Source organism: Narcine bancroftii, chromosome 6 (genome assembly GCF_036971445.1).
Source record: "Narcine bancroftii isolate sNarBan1 chromosome 6, sNarBan1.hap1, whole genome shotgun sequence".
In the NCBI taxonomy this organism is placed as follows: Eukaryota; Metazoa; Chordata; class Chondrichthyes; order Torpediniformes; family Narcinidae; genus Narcine; species Narcine bancroftii.
The window spans coordinates 150,032,404-150,058,774 of record NC_091474.1 but is presented as its reverse complement, the minus strand read 5'-3'; the positions used below and the strand labels follow the sequence as shown (position 1 = coordinate 150,058,774).

The 26,371-nt window shown below is 43.0% G+C and overlaps 1 protein-coding gene across 3 annotated transcripts in view; it reads left to right on the top strand.

Annotated features, from left to right (window-relative positions):
* Nucleotides 1-26,371, top strand: part of nbas (NBAS subunit of NRZ tethering complex) — a 292,652-nt gene that overhangs the window by 133,337 nt on the left and 132,944 nt on the right. For all 3 annotated transcript variants that reach the window (XR_011340415.1, XM_069886343.1, XM_069886344.1), the window contains exons 38-40: nucleotides 5,187-5,310; nucleotides 9,021-9,097; nucleotides 17,677-17,814. Coding sequence is in view for 2 of the 3 variants with exons in the window: in XM_069886343.1 (XP_069742444.1) it covers nucleotides 5,187-5,310; nucleotides 9,021-9,097; nucleotides 17,677-17,814 (339 nt within the window). In the remaining variant the exon portion in view is untranslated. The remainder of the gene's footprint in view (nucleotides 1-5,186; nucleotides 5,311-9,020; nucleotides 9,098-17,676; nucleotides 17,815-26,371) is intronic.

Below are 26,371 nucleotides of genomic sequence, written 5' to 3'. Positions count from 1 at the left end.
GGAGAGAGCTACACCGCACCACGGCCTATCACCCGTAGGCCAATGGGCTGGCCGAGTGTGCACCGCCACCTTAAGTCGGCACTTATGGCCTGACTCACCGGTCCCAACTGGGTGAACGAACTGCCTTGGGTGCTCCTGGGCATCCGCTCCACCCCCAAAGTGGATCTGCAGGCATCATCAGCTGAGCTGGTCTGCGGCACACCACTGGTACTGCCCGGTGAGTTCATCAACGCGCCTCACAACCCCCAGTGATTCCCGCACCAGCTACTTCCCCACCTCTGGGCCCAGTTGGACTCCTTCACACGGCACACAGCCATTTTACGTCCCCAGCAAGCTGCACTCCGCAGAATACATTTTTATTCAGCGGGGCCCACTTGCGGAACCTCTGCAGAGAACTTACCAAGGGGCGTACAGGGTTGTCCAGTGTTCAGGGTCCACATTCACGCTGGACATCGGTGTCAGGTGGGAGCTGTTTACTGTGGACAGGCTGAAGCCAGCTCACCTCGACCCCACTGAACCAATGATTGGTGCCGGTTCTGGGGGGGGGTGGGGGGGCTGTGTGGTGGCGTGCCACAAGCCAGGCGAACCGGCCCCACTTGTAATCCACACGGCAGGGCAGCTGACGCCATCAGGGGTTTCCTCTTCTTCTCAGCATTGGGGGACCACGTGACGCCCGAGTGACGTTGGCCCCCCCCCCCCATCGCGGTTCTCAGCCAGCTCTGGGCTGGGAGTGTAAGTTCAGCCTGGCAGCCAGCAATAAACCAGTCTTCTGCTCACTGACCTCAACTCATCTGGTTGTGTGTTCTTTCAGTAGCAGTGTAGCTGCCGCTACAGTACCAATATAATGATTTTGCTCTTCAAATTAACTGTTAGTTTCATAGCAAGATACATTTTTTTTAATATATTTTACAAATCATTAAAAATCACCTTTTTTCCTCTGAATTTTCATCTTAGTTGTTCAGAAAAATAGTCTTGAAAGAAGGAAACTGTTTTTTGCGGTGTTGGATTTATTATGTCATGTATAATGCCCAAGAATGCACTGCAATGGATATTAAGTACTTATGAATTCCCACTGCTGATTAACCATGTATTCATAATACATTTCATTCTTATTTAAATCTTTAATTGTTCAGGCTTGCTATTCAAATGACCAAAGCAAACTGTTTGTCTTTGACAGATTGTAATTTGTTGTGGGTGGCTTAGCGCACATGCAAAATGTGAACGCTTACTTATGCATACTCGTGTGTTCTTCAGAAATTTCTGCACAGTTTCTATTGCTGTTCTTTCATTCTTAATTATTTCATATTATGCTATATGTTACATCAGCTATTGATCAAGAAAAAGCTTGAAACCCTTGAGCAGACAATGGAGGGTCTCAGTGGGTGTGGCAGCATCCATAGAGAAAAATTGTTAGTCAATGTTTCATGTAGAGATAAAGGGTGGTGACCTGAAAGAATGCCCAACCTTTTCTCTCCATGGATGTTACCTGATTCAGATTTCAGATTTATTGTTGAAGTACATACATGACATCACATACAACCCTGAGATTCTTTTTTCCTGCAGGTGAGGCAGAATTAACACTTATTGGCAGTACAATTTAAAAAAAAACTGACTCAACATACACACATGAACAAATAAATAAATGTAAACAAACTGACTACGCAATACAGAGGAAGAGATAAGAATCAATAAAGTACACGGGAGTCCTTAAATAAGCCCCTGATTGAGTTTGTCGTTGAGGAGTCAGATGGTGGAGGAGTAGCAGCTGCTCCTGAACCTGGTGGTGCGTGGCTTGTTGCACCTATAGCTCGTTCGTGACCTGGCAGCAGTGAGAACAGATCATGTGCTGGGGACCTTTGGTGATGGCTGCTGCTCCCCAAAGGAAGCATTCCCTGTAGATGTTCTCAGTGGAGGAGAGAGAGGGTTTTACCTGTGATTTCCCTGCACCATATCCTCTATCTTTTGCAGGGCTTTATTCTCTGGGACATAAAACTGCCTATCCTGCTATGTCCCTCAGGTTTCTCATTGTTTACTCGTAGATTCCAGTTCCTGCAGTGAACACTGATATCAAAATATTGTTGAAATATGCAATGGAGTCCAGAATCAATGGCTGCCAAATGTTATTTTTGACCACTCGTGTCCATTCAAAGGATATTTGAAGAAATGTCACAAAATTTACCAACTTTTATTGTATTGTAATTCTGAAGGGAACCAATTATAGAACTGTTAACTGTGAACCGATGTTAATACTTGCTGATTGTACCTGTGGCTCCTCCCCCTTGTTTCCCATAATAAAGGGGGAAATACCATAATCACCCCCCCCCCCCCCCCCAGATCAAGCTCTGATCTCGGGTCAGCAACATGAGGCGTGCCTTCTGTTTATGGTAATAAAAGCCATTCAGTCAGGTAAATTTTAGTCTTTGGAGTTATTGATAGCGTATCAAGAATGTTGAACAATACAGTACAGTACAGGCCTTTCGACCCTCGATGGTGTACCAACCCATTCCTTCCTTAAAAAAAAAGTACTAAACCCTCCCTACCCCATAACCCTCTGTGTCTGTCTAAGAGACCCTTAAATGCCCCCAGTATTTCAGCCTCCACCATCATCATCCCCATCAAGACATTTCAGGTACCCAGAACTCTGTGTAGATATATATAAAAAAAAACAACTTGATGTCTCCCCTAAATTTCCCTCCCTTAACTTTATACACATGTCCTCTGGTGTTTGACGATCCTGCCCTGGGAAGCAGGTACTGGCTGCCCACCCAATCTATGCCTCTCATAATCTTGTTGACCTCTAACAAGTCTCCCCTCATCTTGCTACGGTCCAAAGAGAAAAATCCTAGCTCCATTAACCTTTCCTCATTTCACAATCCAGACAACATCCTGGTAACTCTCCTCTGCACCCTCTCTATAGTTTCCACATCCTTCCTTTCATGGGTGACCAGAACTGACCAGAGATTTGAGAGTTGCAACATGACCTCTCTACTCCCGAATTCAGTCCCTCTATTAATGAATCCCAGCATCCCATAGGCCTTCTGAACGATCCTATCAACCTGTGCAATGATCTTGAGGGATGTATGGATTGGAACCCCAAGGTCCTTCTGTTCATTCATACTCTTGTAACTGACCATTAACCCTGTACTCAGCCTTTTACTTTGTCCTTCCAAAATGCTTCAACTCGAACTTATCCAGATTGAAGCTCATCTGCCACTTTTCTGCTCAACTCTGCAGCCTGTCTGTATCCTCTTGTAATCTTTGACAACTTTCAGCTCCATCCACAACTCCTCTAACCTTTGTGTTATCCACAAACTTACTGACCCATCCTTCCTCTTAATCCAGGTCATTTATAAAAATCATAAAGAGCAGGGGTCCCAGAACAGATCCTTGTGGCACTCCTCTGGTCACAGATCTCCAGGCAGAATACTTTCCTTCCACTGCTACTCTCTGCTTTCCTCCTACAAACCAATTTTTTATTCATACAGCCAAGGTTCCACTGATCTTATGCCTCATGCTTTCTGGATGAGTCTCTCATGGGGGACTTTGTCAAATTCTTTGCTAAAATCCATGTTGACCACATCTACTGCCCTACCATCATCAATTTCTTTTTTAACCTCTTCAGATAACTTAGACATGAAGCACGACATTCCCTTCACAAAGCCACGCTGACTATCCTTGAGCAGATTGTTCATCTCCAAATGCTCATGATCCTATACTTAAGAATCCTCTCCTTAAGTTTGCACACCACTGACATAAGACTCACCAGTCTATAATTCCCAGGATTCTCCCTTTTACCTTTTTTAAACAAGGGGACTTAACAATCTTGATGCTTTTAAGAAGATCTAACACTTCCACTTTATCTCCACATTGTCCAGTACACACGCTTGTTCAATTTCAACCTCACCATGATCTAAGTCCTTTTCTCTTGTGAATACTGATGCAAAGAATTCATTTCGGACTTTCCCATCCTCCTCCACCTCCAGGCACATGTTATCTCCGTTATCCTTTAGCAGCCCCACCTACAATCTCATCATCCTTCTGTTCTTCATATACACATAGAACACCTTGAGATTTTCCTTAATTCTATACGCCAAGGCCTTCTGATGCCTACTTCGAGCTCTCCTAAATCCTTTCTTAAGCTTCTTCTTGGCCACCATATACCTCATGCGCCCTTCTGGCCTCTTGCTTCCTATATCTAATGTATTGTTCCTTCTTCCTCTTGACTAGTTGCCTGACATGTTTGTTCCAGTGGGACAAACCTATTTTGAACCCTGCACAAATGGTCCTTCAACTTCCTCCACATTACTTCTGTGCTTTCACCTTTGAACATCTGTTTGCAATTTACTCTCACTAGTTCCTGCCTTCATATGAGTCACTTCATAATTAGACATTCCCAAGTTGAGCACTTTCCCAGTTTCACTGTTTTAATTCTTTTCCTTAGATATGTTGAAGCTAAGGGAGTTTTGGTCACCCTCCCCAAAATGACCCCCACCGAGAAGTCCACCACCTGACTAGGTTCATTCCCCAGATCCAGATTTAGTATGGCCTCTCCTCTATACAGCTGGTCCACAAACTGAGTCAGGAATCCTTCTTGTCCAAACCTGACAAATTCAGCCCCCATCTATCCCTCTTGCAGTCAGTAGGTGCCAGTCAATATGAGGGATGTTGAAATTACCCATAACTACAACCCTGTATTTCCCGCACCATTCCATAATCTGCCTGCTTATCTGCTTCTCAGTGTCCCGAGGGCTATTTGGGGGTCAATAGGCTACTCTCAGCACAGTAAAAGCTCCCTTCCTATTTCTGACTTCCACCCACACCAACTCAGTGGACTCTGCAGCGTCCTCCCTTTCTATAGCCATGATACTATCCCTGACCAGTAATACTACCTATTGACTTCCCTCCCCCCCCTCCATTTTCTTATTCTTTTTAAAGCATCTAAACCCTGGAACCTGCATCAGCCAATCTTGCCTTTCTTGTGGCTATATCCTGGCAATTCAGTTGAACCATCTTTCAGTCTCTAACATTGAATGAAGATTTCTAATAGGGAAAAATAAAATATGTTCATTTTCAGCGGTAGGTGCTTTCAGCACTCTCCTCTTGGAACTTCCTTCACACCTGATTGTAAAATTGTTTAGTTCCTGATTTATTTTGCAATTTTAAATACTCTGATTTTTTTAAAACAGGATGAGGTAAACTATGCATGTTACCAGTACAATGCCCTGGAGAATTTTGCAGAAGTTTTGCTGAGAGCTGGAAAATTGTCCGAAACAAAAAGTGAAGGGGAAAATCTTTTTCCTGCCACAGAAGGTAAAATTGTTCTCAAAGCTAGAAGATGAAAAAGATTTTACACTATATTTAATTGTGAAACGACCTAATGCCACAAATACCTGAAATTAACTGAAGGCATTGAGGATCACATATGCTTGGGACAGACACTTTTTTCATTTATTTGCCTGTGCTCCACATTGTTAAATTTGTAATCAAACGTAATTATAATGCACATTCCAGACTTTATTCAAGGTTATTTGTATACATTTTGGTTTAACCATATAGAAATTACCATACTTTTTGTGCATAGACCCTTCATTTCAAGACACCATAATATTTGCCTTCACAAGTGTTTGAGAGTACTCAGGTATATCTAATTGCTTAATTGGTGCAAGAATAAGAGAGCTAGGTTTGCTTCAAAGCTTTTGATCAACTTTGGAATCTGTGGTTGCCATTTTTCAACATGAGGACCAAAGTTGTGCCAATGAAAGTCAAATAAGCCATTATGAGGCTGAAAAACAAGAATAAAACAGTATTCTGTAACAGTAAGAGCCCAAACCTTAGGATAACTGAAATCAACAGTTTGGAACATCATTAAGAAGAAAGAGAGTGCTGGTGAGCTCAGTAATAGCAAAGGGAATGGTATTCCAAGGAAGACCTCCATTACTGATGACAAGAATTATCATCATAATGAAGAAAATTCCCCTATGTATGTCCGACAGATCAGAAACACTGTTCAGGGGGCAGATGTTGATATGTCAATGACCACTGTCCACAGAAGACTTCATTAACAGAAATACAGAGGCTACACTGCAAGATGTAAACCATGGCAAAAGTGGTTTGCTTTGGATCTTGGGTATTTCTTCCACACTTGGCTCTTGCCATCACTCTGATACAGATTAGTCTTGGTCTCATCTGCCCACAAGATATTTTTCCAGAATTCTTCAGAGTCTTTGAAGCAAACATTAATCTGGCCATTCTTTCTGTGGCTAACTAGTGGTTTGCATCTTGCAGTGTAGCTTCTGGATTTCTGTTTATGAAGTCTTCTGTGGACAATAGTCATTGACATGACTCTTGTGCGCATGCGCGAGTCTTTGGATGGCGCCTGCGTGGTGGGTTCACATATTGGAATTCGGATGGCGCATGCTCAAGATTAAGGGCATCAATTCAATATCGTCAGGGAACCTAACTCTCGCGCATGCGCCAACCGATCTCCAGTACGCAAACTCACCATTCAAGTGCCAACCAAAGTCTCACGCATGGTCACAGGAATCAAGATGGCCGTGCCCAGCCTATTTACCTTTGGATGCCAACTAACAAAGTAGGTACGCACATTTTGCCTCTTACATGCCCTATGTTCCTGTTATAGTTTGTCAAATACACCATTTGATTAAAAAGTTTTCTTTAAGACCAGTACTCTACGCGCATGGTCAAAATTCCAACTTGCATCCATTTTGCGGTAAGACTAATCCTTCAGTCCCAATTACAGTTGTAAGTCAAAGTGTACCAATGTATAGATTGGGAGGTCGCTTTGCTGAGCACCTCTGTCCGTAACAACAGTGATCTCCCATTAGCCAACCATTTCATTTCTGAGTCACCTGCCTGTCCATGGCCTTGTGTCTATCCCAACCTAACCACCCGCAGATTGGAGAAGCAAAACCTTATTTTCTGTCTTGGCACACTCCAGCCAGATGGAATTAACATTGACTTTTCTGCCTTCTGCTAAACTTGCTCACCTTTTCTCTCCCCTCCCTCTTTCCTGTCTTTTCAGTTCTTCCCTCCTTTCCCCCTTACCCACCCAGCCATCATTCCTCCCCCATTGCTACTGTTCTCTTGCCTTTACCATCCCTCCCACCTTTTTGTTCAGATGCCTATCGGAATTTTCTCATACCTTGATAAAGGCCTCAAGCCTGAAACGTCGGTTATGTATTTTTACCTTTGCTGCAGAAAGGACACTGACCTGTTGAGCTTCTCCAGCATTTTATGTTTTTATTTCAAGCATCATGTCTACAGATTTTCCAATTGCTTTATATAGTTTCCTTTCAACATTTTGTTATTGCTATGAGGAATGCTTACAATCTTGTATTTTTAAGGACATTGAATAATTTCCTTAAAATCTCTTGAGAAGATACTGAGGGATATCGAAATTATGGTGCATTTGGCAATAGCTGTTTATTGCAGTGTCTGAAACCTCAGTGCTGTATTCAAAATAATCAACCCTCAACAGAGACTGTATTTCCAACAGTCTCCTAAATTGAACGAGGATAATTAGAAAAGTGAAGAGACTTTGGTTCTTAACTTTGAAGCTGATAGCTAAATGTCAAGTTTCAATGTACATTTGCTGTTTGCATGGTTTGCTATACTGAGATTAGGATTTAATGTTTTACATTCTTTAATATATCAGAGGAAAATATTTCACAAGTAAAACACAAAAATGTATTTCAAAATTGGTTTCAGATACTACTTTTTTTTACGCCATAGGTTTAATTCCATTCAGGACTAACAGCGAAGTAACATGCCTGCTGAGCATGCGGTGAAATGATTTGGAGCAAATCTCAGCCTGCATTCTGTTCCATGTGCATTAGAGCATAACGTTATCTAAATTCAGATTCCTTCACCTTGTGAGGAATGGAAGCATCACAAAAACCTCTAGGGGATGTATTTTTGGATTTTAGGTTTGTTTTTTTAATATTGTGGCAGATTAATTCTGTGTTTAATCTATTTTTAACAAAATTTCAAAGAAAAAGTGTTAAGTTCAGAACAAATGCTTTGCTTTCCTCCTCTGACCAGGGCCAACAAATAAAATGTAGTTCATAATTCGCCTCATTACTGTTGTATAGATTAATTGGTATGGCAACATTTTCTTTGGAACTTGCACTCTATATGCTTTATTATGTATCTAAGAAAGAACACCTTCAAAAATACGAGAATGAATGTTGTAAGATCTGGTTCCAAGCAGGGTTCTACGATCAAATGAGCTGGTCAACTTGCATCTCTGGTGAGGAAAAACATAGCATTTTCCTCACCCTGAATGATTAACCCGTTACTGCCCACATTCTTCATACCTTGATGAAGGGCTCAAGCCTGAAACATTGGTTATGTATCTTTATATTTACTACATAAAGTACATTGTTTGACCTGTTGAGTTTGTCCAGCATTGTGTTTTTACTTCAACCATGGTGTCTGCAGACGTTTGCGTTTTATTACTTTCCACAGATGCTACCTGTCTTGCTGAATGGTCCTCTCATTTTCTATGTTATGTTGGACTTTTAGCATCTGCACCCTGTTGATTTTAGTGATGAACAAATTGTTTAAAATCGCTGCCTGTTTCGAACAATGAATGGCTGCACTGAGATATACTGATATTTTAATGTTCTTCACTGCTAAAACTGAAATAGAGATTCATACAAGACTGCAACAAATTTGCAGCCAATCAATGTAGATTTCAATTTTTCAATTAGAAAAAAAAATTAAAAACATTTTAATATTCACATTAAAATATGCTCTAGTGAGAAAGGCTAGTCGATATTATTTATTCAGAATAATTCAGTTATGCCAACATTTGGTATACAAGCTCTGCTATGAGATGTTATTGTTGGAATAAAGAGGGCAAATTGGATAGCTGAACTAAAGTCCAAAAAGGTTTGAGGTAGCCAGTCTAGCAGAGATATAAACATCTAATTTCAAGTCTAATCTTTGACCAAGATATTTTGTCTTCAAGATGTTTAATCATTAACTTTTTTTTACAGTTCTGCTACAACTAGCCAGTGATGCTTTACCAAAGGATATGACCTTAGCTCTAGCGTATCTACTGGCCTTGCCTCAGGTATGGTTCTAAATATTTCAGTTAAACACATAACGTGCAATTCTAAATGAATATTGAGGATAAAATTGAGGTAAAAAAAAAATTATCTTGGTAGTTTACAATGCTGATGAACCATTGTATGTGGGGGTGTCAGTGGGGTATGGGGGAGGGTACAAATTATTTCCCAATTGTTTTTTTCCAAATTTTAGCAGGCTTCATTATCTGTTTTGGCATGGTACTTGTTGTTGCCAGAAGATTGGTATATACTTGGTGATATTAAAAAAATATTGTTATGAGCCCAAAGGACCCAAAAACCCAGCTGCAATAGATATTCACCAAGACAAATAGTTATTTAAACAAAAGTTGCTTTTAATTATCTTTAAACATGAAAATAGAAACAAACTTTAACTTGTATATTATTATTAACTTACTTAATGTAACCTAACCCCCTTATAATTCTAAGCCCACGTGTGTGTAATGTGTGGTAAGTTTAGAAAGGTTCTTTGGTTCACAGTCTAGTCTCACTTCTCATTCTTCCAAGTTCACTGGTTGCAGGTAATTCTTATTCCATGCACAGAATTTAACATGAATAAAGTTCACCAGTCTTTGGTGTTCGAAAGGTAAATGGTTACTGCTCAGGAAGGTTCTTGTCGGTTTGCAGAGTTGTGTTGTTTCAGGACATCCACAACTGAGGTACTTCCCTCAGTCACTCAGTGTCTTGCTGATGAAACTTGCCCAATCAGACTTCTCCAGATTTTCTTTCAGGTTACTACAGAGTTCCTTACGATTTCACTTATTCCAAGTGAAAGATTTTCCACTCTGGAGTTTCCATTTCAGTTCCAGCAAGCTTCCTCTGTTTGTCACAGCTTTCTCTCTCTCTCTCTCTCTCTCTCTCACACATAATCTGACCCTCAAAGACTGCTTTCTCCCTCTGCTTGCAAAGACCACCTGACCTTCTCCATCAAACAATAGGAGTCAGTCTTCTGGTTCATCTGTTGTTTTTAGGTAAACAAGAACCCATCAGTTACCTCTCTCTGAGCACTCTTCAAAACTCTGTAAAAAGGTATCAGCAAACAGCATGTCTCTGCTGTTGCTTTGAAAGACAATAGTCCATCATTCCATAGCATCAGTTCAATTAACACCTCCTTGTGAAGTCTCCATAGGCACTCTTCACAGTTTCTGCAAAGTCACTAACTGTGGAGATGAAGTATCCGGTATTTTCAAATAAGATCTGTTTTAAAGTGTGTATATATGTAACCTACTCTAACGTTTCCCAATTTATCTACCAAAAATATTTCTATACTGTCACAACATACTCACTCTTTCTTCAGCAAAAAAATGGCATTGACTTTTATTCTTCTCCAAAAAGTACTGCTCTTATTCTTCTTCCCATAAAACAACTCTCGGCAAAGCCCTCCTACCCTTTTCATTGGCTCTCTGCTATGCAGGTGACTGCAAAACTCCTCCTCCTGCGACCCTGCGCTTGCACATGGTCCATCATGCTGTTTGCGCTCCCCATTCTGACTCGCGCATTACTTCTCTCACGTGGTGCCCAGCTCTACTCCCGACCCACAAAATGTTCATGAGGTGCTTCAGTTCCCTTGTTTTCTGACACATTTTTTCCATAAACCACGTGATGGCAGCAATAGAATTAAAATCATAAAAATAATGAAGAGTAAACTGGAGAAAAATTTCCATTTGCACCAATAAATGTGATAATCTAGCAGGGTTTGTAAGTCTGGCTAAATTGGTGGATATTTGTGATTCTTTATCCTTCATTTATATTCTTTATATCACTTGTTGCTGATCCTTTTAACTTCAACACTGTTAAAAGTTTTGTACAATTGATCTTGAGAGTGCAGAGAAGGTTCACGAGAATGTGGACAGGATTTCAGGGTCTGAGGTACAGGGAAAGGTTGTGCAGACTGGGGCTTTTTTCTCTGGAGCGTAGAAGATTGAGAGGGGACTTGATAGAGGTGTTTAAGATTTTAAAAGGGACAGACAGAGTAAATGTGTTCAATCAAGAAAGGGGGAGATTCAAACTAGAGGACATGGTTTAAGATTGAAGGGGAAAATTATAAGGGGAACATGAGGGGAAATTTCTTTATGCAGAGGGTGGTGGGGATGTGGAATGAGCTTCCGGCAGACGTGGTCGAGGCGGGAACATTGGTTACATTTAAGGAAAGACTGGATCGTTACATGGATAGGAGGGGACTAGAGGGGTATGGACCGGGTGGTGGTCAGTGGGACTAGGAGGGTGGGGATTTGCTATGGCATGGACTAGTAGGGCCAAACTGGCCTGTTCTGTGCTGTAAGTGGTTATATGGTTATATGGTTTGTTATAGCATCTGTGGAGACAAGTGGATTATCGATCTGAAATGTTAATTCTGTTTCTCCTTTTAGTTTGTCCAGTTTGTTTTTATTTTTTAAATGTGTGTCCCCATCCTTTTCATTTCAAAAATCAGGTGTTCAATAAAATATTTTGGCAGCAAGCTCTATAGTATCTCTGCATTGTTAATGTCAAATTTGAATCGCATCATCACTGAGTCAGCAAAATTGCAATCTGGTTAGCTTGTTTGTGTAATTTCATGTCACCTAATAAAAGGCTCACCATTGTGCTGCCAATGCATTCTTTTGTCAGTCAGGAAGCATTTGGAATCCAGCTTTCTCTGTGGAACATTTGTCCACAGAATTTTGCATTTAACTGTGTAATTTCAGGTTTTTTTTTCTTTCACGAAGCAGCATAATTATGTGCATAAAAGCATCTATCTCTCCAGCAGCATGGTCGCCAAGCTTGATTGACAGGAAGAACTCCATCATCTCCACTCTAGCTGTCTGTGGTGATGTGGTCAATAAAAGATAAAGATCGCATAAGGAAGAGATTCTCTGGTGCTGTGCAAAGCATAGACAACACTTAGAGAGCCCAGAGTTTATGCAGCTCTTTGTCCCATTACTCACATTGTTTGGAAGAGATTAAACTGTGAAGATTGGAAGTATTTATTCTTTTCTATAGTAAGTGTTTGAGTCCAGTTTCTTCTGCAAAGCACTGGAAAATGAAATCTTCCTCATATTGATCTCAAAGTGAGTTATTCCTCTTGTCATTCAATTATAGAAAATTGCTTCTTGAGATGTAGTAAATTACTTACTGAAGTTCAACCCCTTTGGCCTGAGTTTTGTTTAGCCAATTCGAGAAGTTATGGCCCATGTGTGAGTGAGGATATTTCATGCTGATTACCACTTCCTCAGCTGATGAGTCAGTGCTCTTCCAAGTATTGCATACGAAAAAAGCAATGATGTATTTCAAGCATACTCATATTTTCAAAGATATCCATTGCTCACCAATAATTTATCAAAGCCAGTTCTGGGTGAAAAGTAAATTAATTTTGAATGTAGAAGCAGAGAGTCCTTACTGTAGATGTATAGGCCCTTGGTGAAGCCATGTTTTTGTGTACAGTTTTGGTTTCCTTATTAGAATGGCAAGATTGACGTAGGAAGAATGACTGGATGGATTAGGGTTTTACTTATTAGAATGTGTAAGAATTAGAGGGGATCTCATTAGCCCCTTACGCACTTGCAAATGGTCCCAGGAATTAACGGCCAATTGGCCTTTGAAGGTTCTAGTGTGAAAGGAAAATTGTCTCAATGCTGGCATTAGATGATATCATCTCAGGCCTGGAAATGATGGCATTGACTCCTAGAAAAATCCCCGGGGTCTGCAGACGCTGGTGTTGCAATCAGGCAAGTGCTGAATGGGCAATTGGTATTGTGGGATTGAAATGACCCAAGTTTTTGCGTGAGTGTAGGAACGTGAAGGAAGAAAAAATTAAAATGAAGGTATGAACTTTGCCGTGGGAAAGTCACAGCGGGAGAGAGAAGAAATAAATAGCAATAGTGGATAACTTTTAAACAGCGTGGGAAGGTTAGTATCGTTATTGTGCACAATTTTAAAGTCCTTGGAAAAAGCGATGGCGAACTTGACTTCCCAGAATGTCGTGCAGCAGAGTGTAACCCCTCAGTGAGTGCTCTGTGCATGCAGCCATGTACGCAGCCCTTTCTCTGTCTCACATAGATTGGGAAATTCAAGTTAGTCAAGGTAGTCTGGAGGATGACTTCATAGAATGCACCCGTGATAGCTTTCTTGAGCCGCACGTTAAGGAACCGACAAGGTAGAATGTTATTTTAGATCTGGTATGTGCAATGAGATGGGTAAAATTAATGATCTAGTAGTTAGGAACCTTCTTGGAAAGAGCAATCATAGTATAATTGAATTTCTCATACAGATGGAGGGTGCAATAGTTAGATCTAAAACTAGTGTATTATGCTAGAACAGGAGAGACTACAACAGGATGAGGGAGGAATTGGTCAAATTGTGGACTGGGAGCACAGGCTAGTTGGTAGAACACAGCATGAATTCAGAAAGGGCAGCTCTTGTTTGACAAACTATTGAGTTCTTTGAGGATGTAATGGGTGCGGTAGATAGAGGGGAACAGGTTGATGTTGTGAATTTGGATTTCCAGAAGGCATTTGATAAGGTGCTGCATGAGACTTCTCAATAAGATACAGGGGAATGGAGTCAGGGGAAATATATTGGCATGGATTGAGGATTGGTTAACTGACAGAAGGCTAAGATTCTGGATAAATGGGTGTTTTTCTGATTGGCAGACAGTGGTAAGTGGGGATGCCTCAGGTGTCAGTGCTGGGTCCACAGCTGTTCACCATTTACATTGATGATGTGGAAGAGGGGACAGAGTGTAGTGTAGCCAAGTTTGCAGATGATGCTAAATTGAGTGGAAAAGCAAATCGTGGAGAGGCTGCAGAAGGATATAGTTAAGTTAGATGAGTGGGCAAAGGTCTGTCAGATGGATAGGTTAGTAAATGCGAGGTCACCCGCTTTGGTTGGAAAGGAGAAGAGCAGATTATTATTTAAATGGTGAAAAACTGCAGCATGCTGTAGTGCAGAAGGACTTGGGAATGTTTGTGCATGAATCACAAAAAAATTAGGTTGTAGATACAACAGGTTATTAAGAAGGCAAATAGAATGTTGGCCTTCATCACTTGAGGAATTGAATTCAAGAGCAGAGAGGTCCTGCTGGTGCTGGTGAGGCTTCACCTGGAGTATTGAGTGCAGTTCTGTTCTCCATACTTGAGGAAGAATACTGGCCTTGGAGGCAGACCAGAGGAGGTTCACCAGGTTGATCCTAGAGATGAGGGGGTTGACCTACAAGGAGAGACTAAATAGCCTGGGATTATACTCACTCGAATTCAAAAGAATAAGAGGAGACCTTATAGCAACATGAAATTATGAAAGGGATAGATAAGATAGAGGCAGGAAAATTGTTTTCACTGGTAGGTGAGACCAGAACTAGCAGATGCAGCCTCAAGATTCAGGGGAGTAGATTTAAGGCAGACATGATGAATAGTGAATCTGTGGAATTCTCTGCCCAGGGAAACAGTTGAGGCTACTTCATTAAACATACTTAAGGTTTAGTTAGATAGTTTTTTTTTAAACATAAAAAAGGAATTAAAGGATATGGGGAAAAGGCAGGTAGGTGGAGTTGAGTCAATGATCAGATCAGCCACGATCTCATTGAATGGCGGAGCAGGTTCGACGGGCCGGATGGCCAACTCCTGCTCCTATTTCTTATGTTCTATGTTTATATCCTCCCTTTCATATTCCCTCCTCCCTCTGACTCACCATTGTCCATTATTATCTCCCCGCCTTATGATCCCCACATCTGTTATCCACTGTCTTCACCTTCCCCTATCTGGTTTTATCTGCTCATCTCTCCCTTACATGGTTCCTATTATCACTTTCCTTATCAGATTCCAGGATATGTGTTCCCACTCCTCACCCTCCACCTTCTCTGTTTCTACCACCCTTCACCAACAAGGCTCCAACTTCTTTGACCCTTTTTGTTCTGTTGTCTGCTTGCACTTAACATGTCTCTGCCTCCCATTTCCTCTCCTTCACCTGGCTTCATCTGTCACCTGCCCATCATTTCTCACCCATGCCTCAGTCAACCCATTGCATACTGAACCCTGCCTCATTCCCACCCCTCTTTATTCTGGCCAACAAGCCTTCTCCAATCTTAGATATAATATTTACTCAAACAATTCCGATTGTTCCACAAGTTGTGTTGCTTGGAAGTTTTGTATTTTTTTCCCCAGATTACAGCATCTGCAGTTCATGATTAAACAAAATGGGCAAGTCTGGGCAGCACAAGTTCCCACAAGCAACAAGAAGATAGTTGGCTAGTTGATCTATTTTGGAGAGTATAATGCAATCTGAGGAATGGGTCTGAAATTTGATGCAAATATGTTGTTTCAATTTAAATGTTGCCTTTGAGTCATTAAGCTAAAAGACGCTTTCCTATGATTTTAAATGGGGATGACAATGTGGACAGGCACACAATAGTGTGGATAATAAACACAATAACACCAAAACAAATGTTGAACTAATAATCTATGCCAACAGAAACTGATTAATAGGTGATAATTATAAGTAAAACCAAAATGATGTTAAAATGTAAGCAATAAATAAAAACTTTTACAGAAATGGTAAATTTCCATCCAGTGCTACAAACAAGCTCAAACAGTGTAATGACTGTTTTCCATTCAGAATGGGAACCATATTGAAATATGTTAGTAATAACTTCAAATGTATGAACAATACCCTGTTCTGCCAGTTTTTTTTTGGATTAAAGAAATATGCATGCAACTTAGAGCAATGGAAAATTTAAAAAAAATCTGTAGTGGGTGGAAATCTGAAATACAGGCAGTCCCCAGGTTAAAAACATCCAATTTACAAATCAATAAGCCGGCCTGAAGTAGAATACCATTAACTTCCAATTGGAGTGTGGCTGAGTCAGCATCGTGAGAGAGAATGCTGTATGATTCTCTCGCGTGATGATGTCGTCGCCCAGCATCCAGTCGGAGCGTCGTTGAGTCAGCATCGCGAGGGAGTTTGCTGTACGATTCTCTTGCATGATGCTGTCGTCGCCCAGCATCCAGTTGGAGCGTCGTTGAGTCAGCATCGCGAGGGAGTTTGCTGTACGATTCTCTTGCATGATGCTGTCGTCGCCCAGCATCCAGTTGGAGCGTCGTTGAGTCAGCATCGCGAGAGAGTATGCTGTATGATACTCTTGCGTGATGCTGTCATTGCCCAGCATCGCGAGAGAGTAGCATACTGCATATCGCAAGTGTGGGAACAGATTAAAAATTGAAAAATAGGGAATCCAACATCGCACCTGTACAGTACTGTGTACTCTTATTTTATCTGGTTTACAATTGACTTGTGAACCAACAATTTAATGACTCCTTACTGCTTCCTTGTGTTAAAGGTAGCTAGAAATGAACAGTTGCTTCTTTGCAGCTGATTCCACCTCCATGTTTCATGTGACTAAAATCCTCATACATCAGTACTATATTTGTACTGTACTGAATCTACCAGGGAAGCAGTTGAGGCTACCAGGGAAAGGGTCTGAAACTACTGTAAATGCATAATAACAGAGTAACCATGCCTCCAAAGTGTAAATCTGATGCAAGTGCTGCAGAATCAAACCCTGACTCTCCAGCACAAGGTCCATCCTCTCCAACAGTAGCCAGCTCTCCATCATCATCCAATTATGTACTGTATTATAATTTTAAATGTTGTAGTGTATTTGGAGTATTTCTGAAGTGTTTTACATGCATAGAAAGTTAAAATATATACTAAGATAAACATTTGGCGAACTGACGCTACATAAGGACCACTTGTTCTAACTTAAATACAAATTCAAGTTAAAGACAGATCTAGGTAATGGAACTCATTTTTAATGCGGAGACTGCCTGTAAATTAAATGCTTGTAGCACTCAATAGCATCTATAGGTTGGTGTTTCATGTTAAATATTCTTCATCAGAACTGCTCTGATGAAGAGCTTCCAACTTGAAATATTCACTGTTTGTCTTTATGGAGATGGTGCTTGACAGACTTTTTGTTTTGCACTGAGCACAAAACCTCAAATCACATGGGGCTGATCAGCTCATACAATTTTTCAATTTTCTATTACATTTCCATTGAAAAAACTCAATAGATTTAATTATTTGTATTGGTATTTACTATAGTACCACAATTATTTTTAAACATTTCATTAAATATACTCTTTTTTTTAATTACTTGTTCAGCTGCAGCAAGGAAGAATTTTAGTGCAATTGTTAATTAATTTATCATTCAGCTGTCCAGCTCAATTGGCCTTTGGAACCACACCCTTCATTGCTGGCATTGATCAACAAATGCAAGCTCTGAAAACTACAATATTCCCAAGGGCAACTTGGTCTCTTGAATGACTGGATTTGGAAGTTACCTCTCAATTAGTTGATGTAGCAATTAGTTTGAAAATACACTTTATAATTTGAAAGAAATTAATTAGAATGGTCATTCACAGCAAGTCTGTGATGTGTTAATATTAATGTGTTAATATTCTCTTTACAGATGCTGATAATTAATTCTGCTACTTGCAAAAACTGTTTTGCTTCAACTTTTATGGCAACTGTGCTAAATGGTGTAAGTTGTGAACAGTTTTCCCTATTTTATGGTCTCGCCTCTATTCATTTCCCACAGGTTGTGGATGCTACCAAGTGCTTTGAGAAGCAACCTCATTCAAGTTTGTCTCTTCAGTTTGCTGGTTACTATTATGCTTTGCAGATCTATGTCCGCTTAAGTCCATCTTTCAAAGACAAGTGTCATCCACTTTACAAGGTTGGTGTTTGATTTTTCAAATATATATAATTTAGTGTAGTTGAGTTAGAATTGTGCAGTTGAAACACTGTTGCAGGCAAAGGTGAGGTTACTTGTGTCCATCCGCACATACAACTGAAAATTTGTTTAAAAAAATATATAAAACTTTCGCGGATTATGTTGTATTTGACAAACTATAACTGGGATACAGCGCATATAAGAGCCAAAATGTGAGTACTTACTTTGTTAGTCAGCATCCCAGGGTCCATAGGCTGGCCACAGCCATCTTGATTCCTGTGCACGTGCGCGGTTCGCATATTGGTACATGTGCAAAAGTTAGGGCGCAAATGCAATATTGTTAGGATGCTTAACTCTCTCAAATGCACCAACTAAACTCCACTGCACATAGGCACAGGAATCAAGATGGCGGCACCCAGCCTACTAACCCCGAGTCGCTGACTAACAAGTACACACATTTTGGCTCTTTCATGCCATGCATCCCTGTTATAGTTTATCATATACAACATAAACCGCTTAAATTTTATATTTTTTCAACGCACAATTCCAACGTGTGTCCATTCCGAGATATGACCAATCCTTTGGACTGAATTACGGTTGTAAGTTGGAGAGTATCTGTCCATTGTAACTAGGACCATTACTGTGAAGGGGAAAGAAAAAATATTAGTAAATCTATGAGATGGAAAAAGGGTCCAAGGACATCCAAAATACATATTTCTTATTAAACATAGAATTGATATTAGTTTGATCTGCTTTAAATATTGGTTGTGATAACTTATGTAAACATAGAATTATTTTGCATTTTTTTTAAGAAATTTGCTTAATGTAACCAAATTTTTTTTTAAACTGGTGTATTTTTATATGAATTGCCAAACATTTTAAGATCAATATCTTGAGTTTGGTCACAGTTCTACCAATCAACCAGGTTTTAGTGCAGTTAAGCAGCCAACCAGATTACTGCCGAGGTTAGTACGAAAATAATTGTTGAAATGATCAAAGCACATTGTCTTAAGCCATCAATTAACTTGTAAGAAACAATGGAGAATAGCCTTCTTCGACGAAGGTTGTTAAGAAGATCTTCATTTCAAATTGATTTCAGGAATTTACTAGTTGCCTGGTTCCCGAAGCTCAGGTGCTCAATATGATTGATAAATTGTTCATATTGGAGCTTGTCAATGTTATTGTATTTGGTGAAAATGTGTGAAATTAGTTTGAACTGATGTGTAAGCATTCTATTTCACTGGAATTAAAATACATAGAAACATTGAAAAAAGGAGCAGGAGTAGGATATATGGCCCTTCACGTTTGCTGCACCATTACATATCATCGCAGCTTGCCATTCAAATTATGACTCTATTCCTGCTTTCCCTCATATCCCTTCATCTTATCATCTCTGGACTTCTTTGCAGCTCCTCACAGTTCGCACACTTACCCAGCTTTGTATCATCTTCAAATTTGGAAGTAAAGAGCCCTCCATACTCTTTTGGATGAAAAGACACTTTTTTCCCCTTTATTTACCCCCCCCCCCCGTGCTCCACGTACAATTTACATGTAATTAAAGTGCACATTCACATTATAGCTTGAACATGGAGAAATTGCCACACTTTTTGTACAGAGTCCCCTCATTTCAGGGCACCATAATGTTTGGGACATTTGGTTTCACAGGTGTTTGTGAGTACTTGGGTATGTTTAATTGCTTCATTGGTGCAGGTACAAGAGAGCTGGGCTTGCTTCTAAACTTGATCAATGCGCGGTTCGCATATTGGAGTTCATTTGGTGATGTGGTTGCCATTTTTCAATGTGAGAACCAGCATTGCGCCAATGAAAGTCAAATCAGTCATTATGAGGCTGAAAAACAAGAATAAATAGTAGGAGACATTGCCCAAACTTTAGGATGACCAAAATCAACAGTTTGGAACATCATGAAGAAAAAGTATACTGGTGTGCTCTGTAATCGCAAAGGGACTGGTATTCCATGGACGGCCTCCACTGGTGAAGATAGAATAATTCTCATCATCATGAAGAAAAAATCCCCACTCATATGTCCAGCAGATCAGAAATGTTCTTCAGGAGGCAGGTGTGGATATATCAATGACTACTGACCTCAGAAGACTTCATGAAAAGAAGTACATAGGCTACACTGCAAGATGCAAACCACTAGTTAGCCACAGAAAGGATGACCAGATTACTGTTTGCCAAGAAGTATTTAAGAGTTTGCAGAATTCTGGAAAAAAGCTCTTGTGTGGATGGACAAGACCAAGATTAATCTGTATCAGAGTGATGGCAAGAGAAAAGTGTGGAGGCGTGAATATCCACCTTTGCTGTGATTTTCATCTTGCAGTGAAGCCTCTGTATTCGTGTTCATGAAGTGTTCTGCGGACAGCAGTCATTGACGTAGCTATATCTGCTACCTGAAGAGTGTTTCTGATATGTTGGACATGTGTTTGGGTATTGCTCCTCCTGTTGATGAGACTTCATCAGCAGTGGAGATCTTCCTTTTGTGACTACTGAGCTCACCACTCTGGTCTGTCTTCTTCATGACAATTGATTTTGGTAATCTCAAGGTTTGGATGATCTTTCTTACTGTTTTATTCTTGTTTTTCAGCCTCATAATGACATTTGACTTTCATTGGCACAACTCTGGTCCTCATGTTGAAAAATAGTAACTACGTTCTCCAAAAATAATTAAAAGTTTAGAAGCAAACCTAGCTCTTTTATACCTGCACCAGTGAAGCAAATAAACATACTTGAGTAATCACAAACAACTGTGAAGCCAAATGTCCCAAATATTATGGTGCCCTGAAATCAGGGGATTGTAGCGGCAGCTACTCTGCTCCTGAAGGAACACACACAACCAGACGGGTTGAACTCAGTGAGCAGACTAGTTTATTATACTCCCAGCCTGGACCTGGCTGAGAACCGCCCTGGAGTGCGCTGACGTCACCCGGGCGTCACGTGGTCCCCCAGCGCGGGCTTCTGAGCCCTCTGCTGGGAGGAAAGGAAAACCCCTGAGGGCGCCATTTTGGCCGGATGCCCCGCCGCGTGGCTTAAAAGCGGGGCAGGTTCACCTGCCTAGTGGTGAGCCGCCACACAGCCCCCCCCCACCCCCAGAACCAGTGCCAATGTTCTTTTTTGCTTCGCTTCTTGGGCTGGACTACAACCACGGGCATGGTGGGATCGAGGGACGCTGGCTTCAGCCTGTCCACAGTGAACAGCTGCCGCCAATGTCCAGCGTGAATGTAGAGCCGGAACACTGTACAACCCTGTACGGCCCCTCATACGGTCGCTGCAGAGGTGCCGTGGTCGGGCCCCGCCAAATGAAAATTTACTCTGCGGAAAGCAGTTCGCCAGGAATGTGAGACGCGTGGTTGCCATGCCTGGACGGCAGTGGGGGTTCAAAGGAGTCCAAGCGTGCCCTGAGGTGAGAAAACAGTTCGTGCGCCGACCGCTGGGGATTGTGAGGTGCATTAATGAACTCACCAGGTAGTGCCAGCAGTGCACCGTAGACCAGCTCAGCAGATGACGCCTGCAGATCTTCCTTGGGAGTGGAGCGGATGCCCAGGAGCACCCAAGGCAGTTCATCCACCCATTCGGGACCGGTGAGGTGGGCCATGAGTGCCGACTTAAGGTGGCGGTGCAGACGTTCGACCAGTCCATTGACTTCCAGGTGATAGGCCGTGGTGCAGTGTAGCTGGATCTCCAACCTGTTGGCGAGCTGTGCCCAAAGCGCAGATGTGAACAGGGCACCCCAATCGCTGGTAAGCTGACCCAGGATGCCGAACCGGGCGACCCAACCATGCAACAGTGCTTAGGAGCAGGAGTCGGTGGAGGGCGTCTGGCATCGGGATCGCCTCTGTCCAATGAGTGGAGCGGTCCATCATTGTAAACAGGTAACGGTTGCCCTAGGAAACGGGTAAGGGCCCAACGATGTCCAGGTGAATGTGGCTGAACTGTTCCCGGACATGCTCGAACTCCTGTACGGGCGCACTGGTGTGCCTATGCACCGTGGACATCTGGCATGGGGTGCACGTTCAGGCCTAGTTCGCGATCTGCTTCCGCAGCCCATGCCATACGAACTGTTCTGCCACCATCTGGACCATGGACCTGATGTGGCGGAAGACCTGCCTGCACAAATGCTGGGGAACTACATGGAGATATCGCACAGGATGGTGCCTTTGCTGCTTGGAGTCGGGAGGTCTCGGAACCGCAGACCGGTGATGGCGGTCTTGAAGGCCCTTGTCTCCTCATCAGACTTCTGGTCCTGGGCGAGCTGGTCGAAGTCGAGCCTGGGCGCGCAGATGGCCAGTCGCGAGAGTGCATCGGCCACTATATTGTCCTTCCCCGCCTTGTGCTGAATGTCGGTGGTAAATTCCGACACGAATGAGATGTGACGCTGCTGGCGGGCCGACCAGTGATCCTTTGCCATCACGAGCACCTGGATGAGGGGTTTGTGGTTGGTGAAGATGGTAAAAGTGCTCCCCTCCAAAAAATAGTGGAAATGCCAGGTACATGCCCAGCAACTTGCGGTCGAAGGCACTATACTTGCGTTCCGGCAGGCGGATGAAGAATGCCAGCGGCTTCCAATGTTCCATTCACCTGCTGCTCCAGGACAGCACAGACGGCTGTGGCAAAGGCATCGACAGAGAATGCCATATGCAGGTTGGTGTGCGTGTGGGCGAGCATGGTGGCCTTCGCGAGGGCATCCTTGGTGGCCTCGAATGTGGTGCAGCCTTCTAGGTTCAAGCTAGCATTTTGTGCTTTGCTGCGATGAGGGCGAATAGCAGCTGCATGATGTACGCAGATCCCCGGATTAAGTGGTTGTAAAAGTTGACCATACCCGCGAACTCCTGCAGCCCCTTGAGGCAATCCGGGCATGGGAACTCCCTGATAGCAGCGACCTTCGCAGCGGCAGGTGTGGCTCCTTCATCCTTAATGGTATGGCCCAAGAACTGCATGGACTCTTTCACAAACTGCCACTTGGCCGGGTTGATGGTAAGGCCGAAGTTGGCCATGCAGGAGAAAGGGCACATAGGTGAGCCTTGTGTTGCGCCTGGTCCTTGCTGGCAACGAGGATGCCGTCCAAATAAATAAAGACGAAATCCAGTCCCTGCCCACAGAGTCCATGAGGTGCTGGAAGATCTGAGCGGCATTCTTGAGCCCGAACGGCATGCGCAGGAATTCGAACAAGCCAAAGGGGGTGATGATGGCCATCTTGGGTATGTCCTCAGGGTGCAGTAGGATCTGGTGATATCCACGCACCAGGTCAGCCTTGGAGAAAACCCTCGCACTGTGCAGGTTGGCCGTAAAGACTTGGATGTGAGGGATGGGGTAACAGTCCGAACTGTTGCCTCGTTGAGCCATTGATAGTCTCCGCAGGTACGCCAGCCACCAGAGGCTTTCGGGACCAGGTCGAGCTGCAAGGCCCACGGGCTGTCTGAGTGCTGAATGATCCCCAGTTCCAACAGGTACAAAAACTCCTTCTTTGCCACATGGAGCTTGTCAGGCGGTGTAAGGTAAAACATCATGAGATGGGAATGTGTAAGGAGTTACCCTGCCCTGTACAGGGCTGTAACAAGATGTAAATGCATCCTTGTACTTACAAGATAAGAGAGACATTGATGGATTGAGAGGCAGGAAGCTAGCAGGGAAAGGATAGCAACAGTTTTAGTCATTGGACAAGTAATGATATGATGATGTTCTAAGCACATATCCAAGGGTATAAAAAATCACCATTTTGCTGATAACGGCAGAATGCATTCTCCGACTAACATGTTTAGTCGCAAGTGTTACAATCCGGTAATAAAGAACAAAGAACCCTGATTTCGACTCAGCCTGGTGTTTGTCTCACTCATTCATGAACAAAGCAGACCTAACAGCGGGAGCCAGCGTGCCTTGACGTGAACCGGTGGGGATGTGGTGGAACACCCCATGGCGCGGCGAGGCAGCGGAGAACTGTTGCTTGAGGAGTGTCGGGAACTCGTCTCTAGGCGTGCTGATTGTGGCTATCTGCGGCATCAAGGCGAATGGCCTGGAAGGTATGGGCATCCACTAGATGCCTAGCTCGAATTTCTGCCAGAAGGCCGTGTGCGAGAAGGAAGTCTGCACCCAGGATGGTGGTCGGGAGGGACAAGACGGTGAAACTCCACGCGAAACTTCGTTGGCCAACTTGGAAATGGACTGTCTTGTCTACATACATCCGGATTTCTGTTGCGTTGGCCGTACGGAGGGGTGGTCTTCAAGGTCGGTTCCTGGACTCGATGGCCGTGGCCAGGATGATGCTGATCTGGGCTCCAGTGTCAACGAGGAACCACCGGTTGCTGACTGAGTGCCTCAGGTAGAGGAGGCTGTGTCCTTGGCCAGCCACCGCAGCCATTAACAGCGGCTAGCCTGGTCATTTCACTGGAACGAGCAGGGCTGATGACACTTTCGAGCCTTGGCTCCCCAGCACTGGTGGTAGAAGCAGAGGCCTGGAGCGGATGCTGTGGCCTTGGTTATGCTCTTGGGGGGGGCCCCTGCAGGGGGGCCGGATGCTCTACCGCAGCACTAGGGGTGAGCTTGGCGTGGCCATGCCTGTGCCTCATGACCCGCTGGACCCTCTGGAAAATCGTGCGAGACATAGCTCTTGGGCCTTCTGGGCGACCTTCCTCGGGTCGGTGATGCCCTCCTGGACCAGCAGCGGCCGGATGTCCCCGGGCATATGGTCGAGGAAAATGCGCTTGAAGTGTGGGCAGTTGATGTGCTCACCCATGAGCATGAGCATCTTGTCCATCAGCTCCATCAGGGACCTGTCCCCCATGGTGTTGAGGTGCAGCATCTTAGCGGCACGCTGGTGTCTGGATAGTCTGACGGATCCGGTAAGCACTCTCTTGATGGTCTCGTATTTGTCTTCAGTGGGTGGGTTCTGAAAGAGGTGTGGTACACATCTGGCGTTGGCTTGGTCCAGGGCAGCGACCACATGGTAGAATTTGGTTGTGTCGTACGAAATCTGGTGGAGGTGAAACTGGGCCTCTGCGTGGCTGAACCAGGTCTCTAGCTCCTGAACCCAGAATTCAGGCAGTTTCACAGCTATAGCGCTGATCCCAGGTTCGCTCATGATGCGTTCAAAGAAGTTTGAACCAGTTGGGGTCACCAATTGTAGCAGCAGCTACACTGCTACTGAAAGAACACACACAACCAGACAGATTGTGCTCATGTATCAGACTGGTTCATTACAGGCTGCTGGGCTGCACCTATACTCCCAGCCCGGACCTGGCTGAGAACCGCGCTGGAAGGCGCTGATGTCACCCGGGCGTCACGTCATCCCCCAGCGCGGGCTTCTGAGCCTCGTGCTGGTAGGAAGGGAAAACCCCCGATGGTGCCATTTTGGCTGGCTGCCCCGCCGCGTGGCTTGCAAGCGGGACCGGTTCGCCTGCCTAGTGGTGAGCCGCCACAGGAATATGTATAAAATGTGCTGTAATTTATACATGCTCAAACCAAAATAACATTTTGGTTTGACCATGTATAAATTACATTTGGCATAGTGGGTTAGCACCACGTCTTTACAACACCAACAATCGAGTCCGGGGTTTGGATCCCACGCTGTATGTAAGGAGTTTGTACATTCTCCCTATGTCTGTGTGGGTTTTCTCTGGGGGCTCTGGTTTCAAGACATACCAGGGGTTTAGGTTCAATGGGTGTAAATTGGGTGGCATAGACATGTGGGCTGAAATGGAATGTTACCGTGCTGTATGTCCAAATTTAAAATTAAATTTTAAATCTTGAATAAAATTTGGAATGTGCCCTTTAATAACTTGTGAATTGTTTAGTTACTAATTGAAAACTGTGGAGTACAGGGGAAAATAAAGGAAAAAAGTGTCTTTGATCAAATGTTACAGCGGACACTGCCTGACATGTAATTTCCTCATCCAAATTAATCTATATTTTGAATAGCTGGAATCCTGAAACTGATTCCTGTATTACTCCATTAGTCACTACTGACTATTCAGGAATAAAACATTTACTTTTCTTTCAATAGAGTATGTGGAACCTTGATCAAAAAAGCCTTCTACAAGTCCAAATCTTCTGCAGCTGCTCTACTAATTACAGTATATACTCAAAAATATTGCCTACTACTCATGTCAGGCTATCCAATCTATAGTTTTCTTTTTTGTCCTTCAACCCGGTTTAAAATAACTGCTCTCGAATCCATTGGAATGGTTCCAGAATGTATGGAACTTTGGAAACTGACTAGCAATCATCAAATATTTCTGGGATCACTTCCTGAAATAATGTAAGCCAGTTCTTAAAGTTCTTTGTATACTTCAGCATCTATTACTCTCATGTGTTAAGTTGGAATTCATGTGAGCTGACTTGGTGATGCTGAAGTGTCATCATTAAAAAAAAAAGTGATACCTATTTTACATCTAAAAGCTTGGCTTATTTGATTTGTTTATTTGATTTGCTCCCCCTTTTTCATTTTGATTAGCATTTTTAGAGAGTAAAATCATTCTTGATCCAAATCACAAGAATATTTCTATAAGATTTAGGCATATGATTATTTTTTTTCTGACCCAACCATCCT